The following is a 15,718-nucleotide window of genomic DNA, read 5'->3' as shown; positions in this document are numbered from 1 at the left end:
ATGCTCAAACTGAGGTCAATGCAGTAGACATTCCTTTACTCTGTGTTTCTAGTCAAAATAAATGGATTTTTCTATAAGCTCACAGAAAACTGTAGGTGTAACAGATAGTCTGCACCCTGATGGAAGATGCACCTGACATGTTATTCAGCAAAAAAAAGACAATTTTCTGGTTGCAAATATATTCATAAGAATTTATCCTGTTGTAGGTTTTTCCATTTAGTGAGGAATAAAGAGCAACTCTACAAGAGGATGAAAATCTTGATGCATGACTTAAACCACATGATCCCATATCTTTTTAGATATTTTTTTTTCCTGTAATGGCCATATAAAAAGTACCATACAATACCCAGATAAATAAAGTAAAGAAGAGCCCAGAGTACCCAGATAGTGAGTACATGTAGTATCCAGATAAATAATGCATATAAAGCGGAGTAACTAAAGTGCAAAGGGTGTTATAGCAATGCTAGTAAACTGGGCTGCAATGATGCAAACAGCATCATAACAAGTGTTAGTTGAGCAGATAAGGATGCATTAAGGAGATATCCAGGGCTCAAGTCCTGCAGGAACTCATGGGAATGGAGTTCCTGCACTTTTTCCACAGCAGGAACGCAGTTCCCATTAGCAGGAGTCCTGCAGGACCAGCCCTTAAAGGTTTGGTTACTCCGCCCCTAGGCATGTTATCCCCTATCCAAATGATAGGGGATAAGATGTCTGATTGCGGGGGTCTCGGCTGCGGCACCGCAGACATCCGGTGCAACTCCGCTCCGTGCCGGATGACTGGTGATGCAGGGCAGAGGCTCGTGATGTCCCAGTAATGCCCCCTCAATGCAAGTCTATGGGAGGGGGCGTGACGGCCGTCACGCCCCCTCCCATAGACTTGCATTGAGGGGCCGTGACCGTGACTCATGGGGCCGTGACCATGACTCATGGGGCCGTGACCGTGACTCATGAGCCTCCGTCGCTCAACGCCCGAAGCAGCAGGGAGAATGTGGGGGTCCCCAGCGGCGGGACCCCCGAGAACAGACATCTTATCCACTATCCTTTGGATAGGGTATAAGATGTCTAGTACCTCTTTAAGTAGAAATCTAGGGTGAGTTCCCACCCTTTTTTTCACAGGACCTGACCCCTGGAGATATCCAAATACTGTAGTAGTTGTAGACAGCACAAAGCCCACACCATGTTTTCCCTCCCACAAAAAAATGAAAATGGATGTGGGTGAACCCCATAGTAAGAGTCTCAATTTCTGGTCTAACATATTTTTTAAGTACAAACACACACCTATTACTGTGTCCTAATCTGATACACATTCCACAGCATAAAACATCTTTCCAATTGCTAGATATCTGTAGTGTTTGTCCTTTATAGGACGTAAGCGACACTGCTCTAATAGTAGGTCGCAGAAAATGAGTCACTATAAAAACACCATTAGCGGAACCAAAGAATTACATGACATTTCCAACAACCACATCATATTATCTAACAGTTCTGAGCGCTGATTTACCGGCTGTTAGTGTATCCTGCAAGATATCGGAATGTGATTCCCTACAATGTAACCCTCAAAAATCTGCGACCAGTTATTTTATCCCATCTGGAGTCAGCATGGAGCATTGTCAGGCAGAGCTTACATGGTTCGGAGGATCTGACTATGAATTCACTTGGGTGAGAATTTTTCATAGTCACATAAGGGGTGGGGTCTGCAATATTAAGGGGGTTACCGAGGATTAGAAAGTATGACACTTTTTTTTTTCCTAGATGCAGCGCCACTCTTAGTTTGTGCACAGTATTGCAGCTTAATTTCATTGAAGTGCATGGAGCAGAGTGGTAATACTACACACAACCTGAGGACAGGGGTCATGTTGTTTTTGGAAAAAAGCAACTATATCCAAGATAGAAAATCCATCAAGTACCCTATAAGTAAGTATCCTATATATAAGTATATATATATATATATATATATATATATATATATATATATATTCATTTAATGGAAGGAGGCACAGATCACTCACTGTGTAGACTGCCCTCTGATGTCAGTGCACAACAAGTAAATACAGTAGTCCCTCAAGTTACAATATTAATTGGTTCCAGGACGACCATTGTATGTTGAAACCATTGTATGTTGAAACCAGAACTCTATGGAAACCTGGTAATTGGTTCTAAAGCCACCAAAATGTCATAAAAAATAGGAAAAAAGTGAGGATTAAAGATAAATAAGTAAGTAGAAAACTAATATAGATAAAGCAAATCCTTACATATAAAAGTAATAAAGATCTGCTGGGAGCTGTAATCACTGTCTATGTCAGTGTTTCCCAACCAGGGTGCCTCCAGCTGTTGTAAAACTACAACTCCCAGCATGCCCGGACAGCCCAAGGGCTGTCTGGGCATGCTGGGCGTTGTAGTTTTGCAACAGCTGGAGGCACCCTGGTTGGGAAACAATGGTTTATGTAGAGGACAGGAGCTTCTTCAGGGTCCTATACAGTACACCCAGTGTCCCAAATGGAGCCGCCCTTACTTGGTGTCCAAAGGAGCAGCTAACCCTGGCACAGGTAAGGAGTAGTACAGAACTTGTAGTTCCTCCTTGTACTGTAGGGGGCGCTACCAGACAGCCAGTCAGTGCTTGTACTTCAGTAATACAGGTGATTTACCAGTAAAATGCCCATTCTGATTGGTCGCTTCTTCCAGTCATTGACACATTTCACAGATCTGGACTGTCTGTACATTGCATGGTGAGTCTGGTTTCAAGTTACAATGGTCCAGAAAAGACCATTGTATGTTGAAACTATTGTATGTTGAGGCCATTGTAAGTTGAGGGATCACTGTACTTAATTCCCACTATGGTGGTACTACAAGAAATTGAATACTTGCTATAAAGTTTTGACACAGATTTTAAAGGGGTATTACAGGAAAAAACTTTTTTTTATATATATCAACTGGCTCCAGAAAGTTAAACAGATTTGTAAATTACTTCTATTAAAAATCTTAATCCTTTCAGCAATTATGAGCTTCTGAAGTTAAGGCTGTTCTTTTCTGTCTAAATCCTCTCTGATGACACGTGTCTTGGGAAACGCCCAGTTTAGAAGCAAATCCCCATAGCAAACCTCTTCTAAACTGGGCGTTTCCCGAGACAGGTGTCATCAGAGAGCACTTAGACAGAAAAGAACAACCTTAACTTCAGAAGCTCATAAGTACTGAAAGGATTAAGATTTTTTAATAGAAGTAATTTACAAATCTGTTTAACTTTCTGGAGCCAGTTGATATATAAAAAAAAGTATTTTCCTGGAATACCCCTTTAACTACTGGCCAACATTCTCCAATGATCTGCAGCGAATCCTAATAACAACAGAGGATTCTCCAAAATGGATCAAACCACTATCCTGGAGACAAGCTCTGCCCGTACCTAATATACTGTTTGCAGTCAGGGTTTCATTTCTAATCTTATTTTGCTAAGCACCAACTAAAGCAAATAGTTAAAAGATACAGTATTAGGACTTTATCAGATCTGTAGACATGTTTACAGGTTCAATGACCCTCATAACGTGCGCACACAGGGTGGGTGGGATATTGGATGGTGATATTTTGGGCACATTACAGTATTAAGCCAAAAGGCCCCATGACAGGAGGTCAGGTCAACCTGCTCAGTGCTCTTCTATACTGTGACAATCCGTGAACCTTTGACACACTAACCCCGTCTCTTATCGCTATGCAATTGCTCAGTACCTTAACTTAGAACCTGTTTTTCATGTTTGGCTTGGTAGACCTGGACAATCCTTTTTATATTGAGTAGGCCACAAGTTAGTGAATTGTTACTGAATACCATTGTATGGAGGCATTACAGTATATACCCCCCTTATACACCAGATATACATTTTACAGCATAACAATTTCCTGCATTAATATCCTGCTACATTTGTGCTTATATACAGCAGTCAACCTGAACAGACAGAGCTGCATTATAAAACATGAGGAAGTAGTCCGATGACTTAAAGGGGTACTCCGCCCCTGGCATCTTATCCCCTATCCAAAGAATAGGGGATAAGATGTTAGATCGCCGTAGTCCCACTGCTGGGGACCCCGGGGATTGCCGCTGCGGCACCTCGCTATCATTACTTCGCAGAGCGAGTTCGCTCTGTGCGTAATGACGTGCGATACAGGGGCCGGAGCAGCATGACGTCATGGCTCCGCCCCCCATGACGTCGCGGCCCGCCCCCGTCAATACAATTCTATGGGAGGGGGCGCGCCCCCTCCCATAGACTTGTATTGACGGGGGCGGGCTGTGACGTGACGTAACGATGCTCCGGCCCCTGTATTGCCCGTCATAACGTGCAGAGCGATCTCGCTCTGCGCAGTAGTGATAGCGAGGTGCTGCAGCAGCGATCCCCGGGGTCCCCAGCAGCAGGACCGCAGCGATATAACATCTTATCCCCTATCCTTTGGATAGGGGATAAAATGTCTAGAGGCGGAGTACCCCATTAAAGGGGTACTCCGGTGGAAAACATTATTTTTTATTTTTTTTAAATCAACTGGTGCAGAAAGTTAAACAGATTTGTAAATGACTTATATTAAAAAATCTTAATCCTTCCACAGCTTATTAGCGGCTGTATACTACAAAGGAAATTCTTTTATTTTTGGATTTCCTTTCTGTCTGACCACAGTGCTCCCTGCTAACACCTCTGTCCATGTCAGGAACTGTGCAGAGCAGGAGAAAATCCCCATAGCAAACCTATCCTGCTCTGGTCAGTTCCTAAAATGGTCAGAGGTATCAGCAGAGAGCACTGTGGTTGTGACAGAAAAGAAATCCCAAAAGAAAAGAATTTCCTCTGTAGTATACAGCTGCTAAGAAGTACTGGAAGGATTAAGAATTTTTAATAGAAGTAATTTACATATCTAAAAACAAAAGGAAAAATAGCCAGCACAACAACCTAATACACAGGTGCCCGCTGCTGTGGCAAATACAAAATGTACAAAGAAGAAAGTTGCAACAGCACTCTAGGTCAAAAAATGGAGGCTCTTAGTGCACTTTTTGATCAAAATGTTTCCCCCCCCCATCCACCACACGGAGGTGGCCTCATATCGGATGGGACCCTTACATGATAACTCACCTCTGCTGTGCATATAGCCTCTGACTGTGTGACATGTTGGATCAGCCATTGACTAAACCACCTCCAGTCTGAGAGGGGTGGGGTGCACGGCTAAAGAGGTGTGGTTTAGTCAATGGCTGATCCAACATGTCACACAGTCAGAGGCTATATGCACAGCATGTAAGGGTCCCATCCGATATGAGGCCACCTCCGCGTGGTGGATGGGGGGGGGGGGGGGGGGACACATTTTGATCAAAAAGTCGCTAAGAGCCTCCTTTTTTTTTACCTAGAGTGCTGTTACAACTTTCTTCTTTGTATAATTTACAAACCTGTTTAACTTTCTGGCACCAGCTGATCTAAAAAATAGATAAATAAATGTTTTCCACCGGAGTACCCCTTTAAGCGGTAGATATCACACTTCTTGAACCTATGGCTGTCTGGGCATGCTGGGAGTTGTAGTTTTGCAACAGTTGGTGACACACTGGTTGGAAAACACTGTTAAACCATTAGCTAATCTGTGTCTGAATATAATAATATATGTAGTAAGCAGGCAATGGTGAAAACTTTAAATACCACGATTTGAAGTCATTCATAGCTATGTAATTACATCTACACATACACTAGAAGTTGGCCCCCAAATAATTCCCTCTGTGAACATGCCATTGAGACAAATTAAAGACAGTTCATTCTGGAGAAACACTACTCAGATGGTTGCCAGGTGTTCGCTAAAAACTTCTCCAGGCAACTGACTGATAGCGGGGGTCCTGCTGCTGTGACCCCCCTGAGATCAGCAGCTGTTAGTGGGGGATCTGCCTAATGTTATCATGATGTGAGAGGGAAAGGAAGCATTGAAATCAATATGTAGTGCACAGATGCCAGGGCGGCTTCCAGCTACCGATCTCTTCCCTGGTTACGTGAGGGGTATCCTGAGCCACCACCATTTATTCCATATGCTTTAACTCCTTAGCTACCAGAATAGGTTAGGGCTGTTATTTTTATACCAGTTTTAGAAACTGATTTATTTTTCTTGTACTGGTTTTATTAGTGGTAAGTTTTGCAAAAGTACAGACTCTTGTAATACCTTTTTATATTTATTTATTTATTGGATTAACAGTAATAAGGCTACTCCAAACTACTGCAAAAAGTACAGAAAGGGGATTCCAGGATTTTTCTCTTTAGCCTTTGAGCCTATGATGCCATATTAGAATACTGTGTAATATGCTTCTATTACCTCTATGCACCGCTTTGTTCTGTTTTAGAGATGAGCGAACTTACAGTAAATTCGATTCGTCACGAACTTCTCGGCTCGGCAGTTGATGACTTTTCCTGCGTAAATTAGTTCGGCTTTCAGGTGCTCCCGTGGGCTGGAAAAGGTGGATACAGTCCTAGGAGACTCTTTCCTAGGACTGTATCCACCTTTTCCAGCCCAACGGAGCACCTGAAAGCTGAACTAATTTATGCAGGATAAGTCATCAACTGCCGAGCCGAGAAGTTCGTGACGAATCGAATTTACTGTAAGTTCGCTGATCTCTATTCTGTTTTCATGCACAGGATCCACACCCAGAAGTGTTGTAGTGCAAGTCTTTTTATTTTACTGTTGTCTTTGACCTTTCCCAGCATTCCATGCAACCAGAGAGAATATGTCATAAGTCACATGATCTCCAGAGGGTGTGGCTACGCTGCTGTGAGTGGGATGGTAGCATTACATAGCAAATCCCTTTCGCTCTGCTATCCACCCACCCAGTACAGCATATCCCCACCCCCTGGAGACCATGTGACTTATGACATAGCGACCCTGATTTACCAGGGATATGGAAATCCTATCACCCAACGCATGGGACTTGCAGTTTGGGGCGCTGGGCAGGTGAATTTCCATGACATTTAGCCTTACTTCATGCAAGCAGTATCGGACAGAAAACCCGGTGGTGCTCAGGGTGTATGGAGGGGGCTCCTGACTCAAGCCCGCTCCATACCCACCATCCCCCAGCTGATTCCTGTAGCTGGAGGCCGCCGCTAATAGCCGGCATGCGGCCGTGGCCGACTATTAACCCTTTAGATTGCCAACGGTGTCAAAAGGTACCTTTAACCATCCCTGGTGGTCTAGTAGGGTGGATCGCCCCCCCCCCCCCTGCAGTGCAATTGCAGGGGGCGATCCACTGTTGAGGTAGAAGAAAGGCTTACTTCTTCATCCCACGACTGCCGTGGATCTTCATTTCATTGAGCCTGCCTGGAGCCTGGAGCAGGCTCAACCAAATGAGCACAGATCACACAGATCAATGAAGTTCTATGGAAGTTCATTGACCTGTATGAGAAATCTAATGATTCATTCTTAAAGTCCCCTTTAAAAAATAAGTTTAGTAAAAGTAAAAAAAAACCACATTAACCCATTCCATATTAAAGGGGTACTCCACTGGAAAACATTTTTTTTAAATCAACTGGTGCCAGAAAGTTAAACCGATTTGTAAATTACTTCCATTAAAAAAAATAATCTTTATCAGCTGCTGTTATGATCCACAGGAAGTTCTTTTCTTTTTGAATTTCCTTTCTGCCTGACCACAATGCTCTCTTGTGACACCTCTGTCCATTTTAGGAATTGCTATGGGAGCAAATCCCCATAGCAAACCTATCCTGCTCTGCACAGTTCCAAAAATGGACAGAGCTGTCAGCAGAGAGCACTGTGGTCAGACAGAAAGGAAATTCAAAAAGAAAAGAACTTCTTGTGGATCATAACAGCACCTGATAAGTACTGGAAGGAATAAGATTTTTTAATAGATGTAATTTACAAATCTGTTTAACTTTCTGGAACCAGTTGATTGAAAAAAAAAAAAATGTTTCCAGTGGAGTACTCCTTTAAGTTCACATCACCCCCCTTTTCCCCATTTTCCATATAAAAACAAGGAAACATAATAAAAATAAACGTATTTGGTATTGTTATGTGTGTAATTGTTCGAACTATTAAAATATAACATTATATATTCTGTACGGTCAATGGCGTTAACCTAAAAAATACCAAACCACAGAACTGCATTCTTTTATATCATCATATCCCAAAAAACATGAAGTAAAAAGTGATCAAAAAGTCTTATCAATACCAATATTGTACCGATACAAACAGCAGATTACGGTAAAAAAATGAGCCTTCACACAGCCCAGTATACGGAAAATAATAGTGTTATACGACCAAGACAGCTGAGTACAGAGCTTGCTATCTGCTGTCTTCATCTGGTCCATAGAGCACATATCTGACTACCGCTCCGTTGAACACAGCTGAACACAGGACCACTGTTTTCTTGATTGCTAAGGTGGTTTCCGGTGGTCTGACCAATTGACAATCCCCTTTAAGACGCAGGGTACGTAGTCATATGACTGCCAGGTCTCATACTGCGGCCTTCATTTAGTACATAGTGGTCATTGGCAGGTTATCAAGGTATATGAAAGGGATTATCTGATCATCTACATAGCCCCTGGATAATTACATAACTACAGGGCTTGGTCGTGTCACCTCCAATGTAATTGTATATCCAACATTCCAAGAACGAGAAAAACCAGCAATAAACCCTATGCATTACATAACTAGCTAACTAGTCCAGTTTGACAGGTAAAGGAATTTTAACACTATCTACATGCCATTGACTGGTATCCCTTCGTACCTATTACCGACTGTACAGAATAAAGAATAAAGTAAATATGTTATTCCTCAAAGCCCCGATCAATGACACTATACCTCTGTATACGCACAGAGCGAGAGACACTAAGTCCTGCAGGTTGGCTCCAACTGTGTCGTTTCTAGGCATCTTCTTAAATGAGACTTAATTAGAATCTTCGTTCATTTCCAGAAGCAGATACCATCATCTTCTCCGTCTAACAGGATTTCATTTGCATACGGAGCCTTCTGGGTGATAGTCTCACATATTGTTTGCAGAAATTTCGCAGTATGTTGATGGACGAACACTCAATTTTAGGGGAGTAGCTCATGTGTGTCCAAAAGGTCAATGAATACATTTAAAATAAAAGATGTGCTGCCACTATTTGATGCTATTTTTGAAGCCAAAGCTAGGAACGGATTATAAGTGGGGGACAAGTATAAATGTGAGACATCTCTTTTTGAAACCATGTTTTTGGCTTAAACACACCCTTACTCTACAACACACGCTGGCAAATGGGAAGTTTTCTGGCAGATGCTGTAGAGCAAATATCCCAATCTTAGGGTGCGTTCACACGCTAGAAACAAGCAGCGGATTTCCACTGCGGGAAACCCGCTGCGAGTTATGCTACCATTGATTTAAATGGGTCCACAGAAAGTCCGCAATAGTGTCAGATTCGGGGACTGTCCATGGACCCATTCAAATGAATGGTAGCGTAACTCGCAGCGGGTTTCCCGCAGCGGAAAATCCGCTGCTAGTTACTAGCGTGTGAGCGCACCCTAAAGTTGTCCGTGCACTTCGAAAAATTGTCGATCCAACAGTTACCTCTCCAGGTGTAAGCAGCCCAACACTTCTCTCCACTGATATCATCTATCGGGGAAGAGTCGGCAGGCCACCATACACTTAAAGATGCTTTCACACTATAAAAATACTTCCGTTATAAACGCCCGTCATAAAAATCTTGAAAATCGTCCGTTAGAAAATCCCTAACGGCCGTTAGAAAATCCCATTATAGTCTATGGGATTTTTCTAATAGCAATTTTAAACAGTTATCGCCCGTTATTAATAACGGCCATTATTTTCCTTCCAATAAATATCAGCTGCTGAAGTTGAGTTGTTCTTTTCTGTCTGGCAACAGTGCTCTCTGCTGACATCTCTGCTTGTCTCAGGAACTGCACAGAGTAGAAGAGGTTTGCTATGGGGATTTGCTTCTACTCTTCTACCCCTTGTAATAAATTTGGAGCAGGAAGACAGTTTCCACCACGTGAATAAATGGAGTAAAAAGACATGTACCTCCTCCATTTTTCATGAATATCCCCCATAATCTTTTGACTGCATTTTAACATGATTGTGAATGTTAATGCCCATCCAAGAAATCAACAGTGCTTTCATGAGAAATGGGGTATTTGGACTTCAGCGCATAGTATCATTAAAAACAAAGGGGCACGAACGGCATGCGTTTATTTTGAGACATGGCATAAGGCACATTAAAAAGCGAAGTGTGACTCCAACCTTAGAGACCTCAGGTAAAGACGTCTTTCACTTAAACAGATTCTCTTTAGATCCAAGGAGCTCTAAGTGATTACTAAATAAAGCTGGATTGGATTGTGCAATTATCCCCCTAAAAGGGTTAAATTAAATAAAACTAAAAATGTGGTCTACATTAAGTTTCCCTTACCTTGGCTGACTTGTTGGTTTCCAATATTTGCAGTAGATCTGCAGTCCGTCTGCATTGGTGTAATTCTGCAGACTATCGTATGCGGCATCCGGCGGACTGAGCCCGGGGGAACCGTCTTCAGGCATCATTGGGGTACTGTCAAAGAAGAGGAAAACATTCAAACTTAAAACTAATTCTCAAGATTCTTATTACTCAACCCATCCAGGAGACCACACAGGCCAGGGAGTTGTAGTTTTCCAACAGCTGCAGACACCCTGGTTGGGAAAACCGGGGAGCCTCCAGCTGTTGCAAAACTACAACTCCCAGCATGCCCGGACAACCAAAGGCATTGAACTCTGCAGCATCAAATCCTGAGCTTCAAATATGCCGCGGGATACTGTACATGTGAATACACCCTTAAAGGGTAATTGACATATGGATAAACCCCACGAACCTGAATATACAGGTGTTGGCGAGGGTGTTCCTGAGTTAAACTGTGTATTCCTTCCTTTAACCTGTTCAGCTATTTCCAGGATATAGCCCAATATTGTATTATACAAATTAAGTCTCATCTGCACTGGAGGCAGATTTGTAGACTACCTGTACCTCTGATGCTGCCCCCGGGGTCACGTTCGTGCTTCCCCACTAATCAGTATTCATCTTAGTCTCCTTGATAAGCAAGGCAGTGTAAACCGGACCCAGAGGATGGTGTCACAGGGCAGTCTTCAGACCCGCCTCCAGTGCAGTTGAAAGTTCATTTGCATATAGCGAGATCTCAGCCTTTTGGCTAAGATCATGTGTAGTACCTGTTCTTATCAGTTTGATCGGTGATCAGGCACCATCGATACATGACTGGTGAGGACGGGTGCTGCATGGAGGGGGCAGGTGTACCGGGGCATTCTGGGGATGGTTTTTGATGGAATCAGCTCAACGGCTGCCCTGATGTGACCTGCTTCCTTCAAGTCTCGCCATGAGGCTGAGAGGGTCTAGAGCCGAGGTACTTTTGTGCCTCAGGGAGTGGTGACCCCAAGGTGCTAAAACTCACTGAAAGGATAGGCTCACTGAGTGAAAACACTTGCACCATATCTCTGCACCTTTGTGGCACTGACCTCTCGATTCCCAGCCTTCTGGCTAGGATCGGAGACATTTTTATAGATCTGGCCAAATCACCGGGACACATTCACTTATTTATTTATTTTTGTTCACTGTGCCACTTTTTTTGTGTTGTGTGTCCACAGGATTTGTCAGGATTCGGTAGCCCTTCTGGGTGTCCCTCCTGGCGGTCTGTGTATGGCCATCAGGTTCCACTCCTCCCTGCAAAAACCCCGGGTACGCCCGTTAAAAACCACGGGTATGCCCGTTAAGGCTGCATTCACACCATGTTTTTGTAATACAGTTCCCGTATCAGGTTTTTGATGAAAAAAAGGATTCCTCAAAACCTAACTAAACTGTATCAAAACGTGTGTACAAATTTTAACCTGTATATGGTTTGAAAAATTATGTCCGGTTGCATCCATTTTTTAAGAAAAAACCATATACATTTTTAACTTTTCACTCCATTTTGAATAAAGTTTCACTTGTTTGATTGAAATTCCAAGAAAAAAACTGCAAAGTCAAAAACCGTATGGAACTGTACGCACATACAGTTCTGTATGGTTCCCATTGACTCCCATGTTAAAAAAAAAAAAAAACACATACGGTTTAATACGGTGTTTCACCCGGACCAAAAGCCGTGGCGGGCTACAGTTTTGGGTATGGGAATAAAAAACAGACAAAGCCGTACAAGACGCAAAACAGATGCAACTGGATGCATCTTTTGGCATACGGTTTTCAATGGAGAGTCAAAGCATACGGTTCTCAATACCGTTCCGTATGGTTTTCTCATTGAAAACGTATACAGGAACTGTATTACAAAAACGTGGTGTGAATGCACCCTTACGGCTCTGCGGACAGATAGCTTGGCTAATGCCAAGGGGGATGCTGGGAGCATTTGAGGTCCCTTAGTAGATTTGGCGAAAAGGGACATCGAACCTGGAACCTCGCAGGTGCCTTTTGGTCCGGAGGCGAAGGGTAAGGTTTGTTGGGGGGGCCGCTCTCCTGGGCGCGAAGGGCTTTGTGCACTTTTTTTTTTGTGTAACACGTTTTGCACTTTTTCTTGCACTTCAGGTGATTCGAGAGCACGTTCCTCGGCTATTAAAAAAAAAAATTGCAAGATTGGCCATATCTGAGGAAGAAATACATGGATTGGGGTGAGGAATACATTATTTTACTCAGGATCATTCACACTAACCCCCTGTATATTCAGGTTAGTGGAGTTGATCCATCTGTCAGTTCCCCTTTAAATGAGAAATGTGTAATGTTTAGTTTCACCTGTAGAAACGCTGTAGAGGAAATAAACATTTTAACATTTTCCCCAAAGATTACAGCTTAAAGGGGTTATCCAGGAAAAAAACTTTTTTATATATACACACACACATATATATATATGTATATATATCTCAACTGGCTCCAGAAAGTTAAACAGATTTGTAAATGACTTCTATAAATAAATCTTAATCCTTCCAGTACTTATGAGCTGCTGAAGTTGAGTTGTTCTTTTCTGACTAAGTGCTCTCTGATGACACCTGTCTCGGGAAATGTCCAGAGTAGAAGCAAATCCCCATAGCAAACCTCTTCTGCTTTGTGCAGTTCCCGAGACAGACAGAGATGCCAGCAGAAAGCACTGTCGTCAGACAGAAAACAACAACTCAACTTCAGCAGCTGATAATTATTAGAAGGATTAAGATTTTTTAATGGAAGTAATTTACAAATCTGTTTAACTTTCTGGAGCCAGTTGATAAAAATTAAAATAAATTTTTTGCTAGAATACCCCTTTAAGCTGTAATCTTTGGGGAAAATGTTAAAATGTTTATTTCCTCTACAGCGCAATAGAGGGCTGGGGCAGGTTATATATCAGGTGACCCTCCAATTTGCGCTGTGGAATCTGTGTGCGCTACATAAAGAGTTATAATTATTATTATTATTATTCTAACAAAAAGGGATTGTCACCAAGTCTTTTAAGTGTGCTGTAATGGCTGTCATTGAGCATGCATTACGTACATAACTCAGAAAAGACTCAATAACGTATTAAAATGGTGTCACGAATAAAGAATATACCAGGAATTTTACAGGTTAATGACCACCTGTGAATAGACGGCACATTCATTCCAATTCTGCCCATGTTTGTATAGCGACGTCAACAGCAGCTCTTAAAGGAAAAGAAACACCCAAGTATACAAAGCCTCCTCTGTGTATAAATAACAGAGTGTAACAAGAAAAGGGTTAAGCATTTCTCGTTCTGCTCTGTGGTCGCACTTCACAATAGGCCGCCAGTGTTCTGGGTCATTTATTTGATAGAACAGTTCCTGCATTTAACCAGATATCACTATAAACAGCACTAAGCAAGTCGACTACATTATTTTATTATAAAACCAGCAGGAAGCTGCTTATCCGCTCTACAATAACTGGGCGGTAACAGAATTATTTCTACATCAGCAGCTGCTACATTCTCATCTGGCAGTAAAAGGGTTAAAATGCTTAGAGACCACGCAGACCCCCCCACCGGATCCACTGCTTATTATTGCAGCCTTTCTTTAAGGCAGTGTTTTTTCAACCAGGGTGCCTCCAGCTGTTGCAAAACTACAACTCCCAGCATGCCCGGACAGCCAAAGGCTGTCCGGGCATGCTGGGATTTGTAGTTTTGCAACAGCTGGAAGCACCCTGCTTGGGAAACACTGCTTTAAGGCATAAAAAAAAGTGAAGAATAGAAAAACACAGGTGCACCGACCATAAACTCACAGGTTAGGGTGCGGTCACACGGCCGTCTGTTCTTTTTTTTTTATCCCCGTTTCGCTTCCGTTCCTGCAGGCTGTAAAATGCATTAAAAATGTTTTTTTTTTTTAAATCCCATTCACATCAATAGGATTTTTTTTTTTTTTTTTACAATCAGTTTACATTCGTTTGTACCCATCTGCACTCATTTCCGTTTTTGACGGCAGAAAAAAACAGCACATGCAGAATTTTTTTTGGTCCGTCAAAAAAAATAAAAAAAACAGAAGAAAAAAACGGATACAGTAACATTGAAGTCTATGGAAAACGGATGAAGCTTTCATGTCATCCGTTTGCATCCGTTTTTTCAATCCATTTTTTTTCATCCGTTTTTACTTCTGAGCATGCTCAGAACAAAAAATACAATTTTTTTTTTTTTTTGGTTTATTAACTGAACCATAACGGATACAAACGGATGACATCCGTTTGCATCCCTTATTGTTTGTTTTTATTTTTGATGGGAGAAGAACGGGACGGGTCTAGTCGGCCGTGTGAACGCAGCCTTATAGATAGAGAATAATTTATTTATTTAATTTTATATATTTATTTATAGAGCGCAAACATATTCCACAAAAATGGGATCAAGCCGGAGGAAACAGAAAAAACCCGCAGGGAGACATACAAACTCCATGCAGATGTTGTCCTTGGTTGGATCCAAAACTAGGACCCCAGTGCTGCAAGCCAACAATGCTGACCACATGGATACACACTAAACACATATTTATTAACAGAGATACAGTACATAGCAACAGTGATAAACTGTGTGTGCGTCTGTGTATATACGAACGCTCGCGTTAATAGACGCTATATTATGTATTAGCTCTGAGCTAGATGCATGACATCACGTCATAGCTTTACACCACATAATCCAACATATGGAAGCTGCCCTTTATTAGGCTGGGTTCCCATTACGTCTTCCCCCATAAGTGAGCGCAAACGGCAGGGGAGAGCTAAAAACTTGCGCTCCCGTATGCCTTTCTATGCGCTCCCGTATGTAATTCATTTCAATGAGCCGGCCACAGTGAAGCGTTCGGTCCGGTCGGCTCATTTTTGCCCTGTATGTGCTTTTTCCCCGGACCTAATACCGTGGTCGATTAAGTTTTTAGCTCTCCCCTGCCCTATGCGCTCCCGTATGGGGGAAAACGTAATTGGAACCCAGCCTTACTATTATTATTACTACCCTTTATTAGGCTTGGTTCACATCACGTTTTTGCCATTCTGTTTTTAAAGGACAACTGCAGCGCAATATACACTTATCCCCTATCTACAAGATAGGGGATAAGTGTTTGATCGGAGGGGGTCCGACCGCTGGGACCCCCCCCCCCCCGCGATCTCCCTAACGAGGCGCCGCCATTAGCGCTCATAGAGAGGTCGACGGTGACGCCCCGTCTCCTCCCCGTCCCAATACAGTTCTATTGGGGGAGGCACGAACGGTGCCTCCTCGCCTCTCCCATAGAGATGTATGGAGGAGG

The 15,718-nt window shown here is 42.6% G+C and overlaps 1 protein-coding gene and 1 pseudogene across 3 annotated transcripts in view; one reads left to right on the top strand and one right to left on the bottom strand.

The window, feature by feature from the left end:
* The window catches only part of MGLL (monoglyceride lipase), a 93,753-nt gene that overhangs the window by 45,354 nt on the left and 32,681 nt on the right, over positions 1–15,718 (bottom strand). For all 3 annotated transcript variants that reach the window (XM_056524852.1, XM_056524854.1, XM_056524853.1), the window contains exon 2: positions 10,401–10,535. In XM_056524852.1, the coding sequence (XP_056380827.1) occupies positions 10,401–10,535 (135 nt within the window). The remainder of the gene's footprint in view (positions 1–10,400; positions 10,536–15,718) is intronic.
* On the top strand, positions 11,153–11,229 carry LOC130277951 (U2 spliceosomal RNA; annotated as a pseudogene).

Source organism: Hyla sarda, chromosome 6 (genome assembly GCF_029499605.1).
Source record: "Hyla sarda isolate aHylSar1 chromosome 6, aHylSar1.hap1, whole genome shotgun sequence".
NCBI classification, from domain to species: Eukaryota; Metazoa; Chordata; class Amphibia; order Anura; family Hylidae; genus Hyla; species Hyla sarda.
Note: the sequence above shows the minus strand (reverse complement) of the source record. Positions and strands in the feature narration are given on the sequence as shown.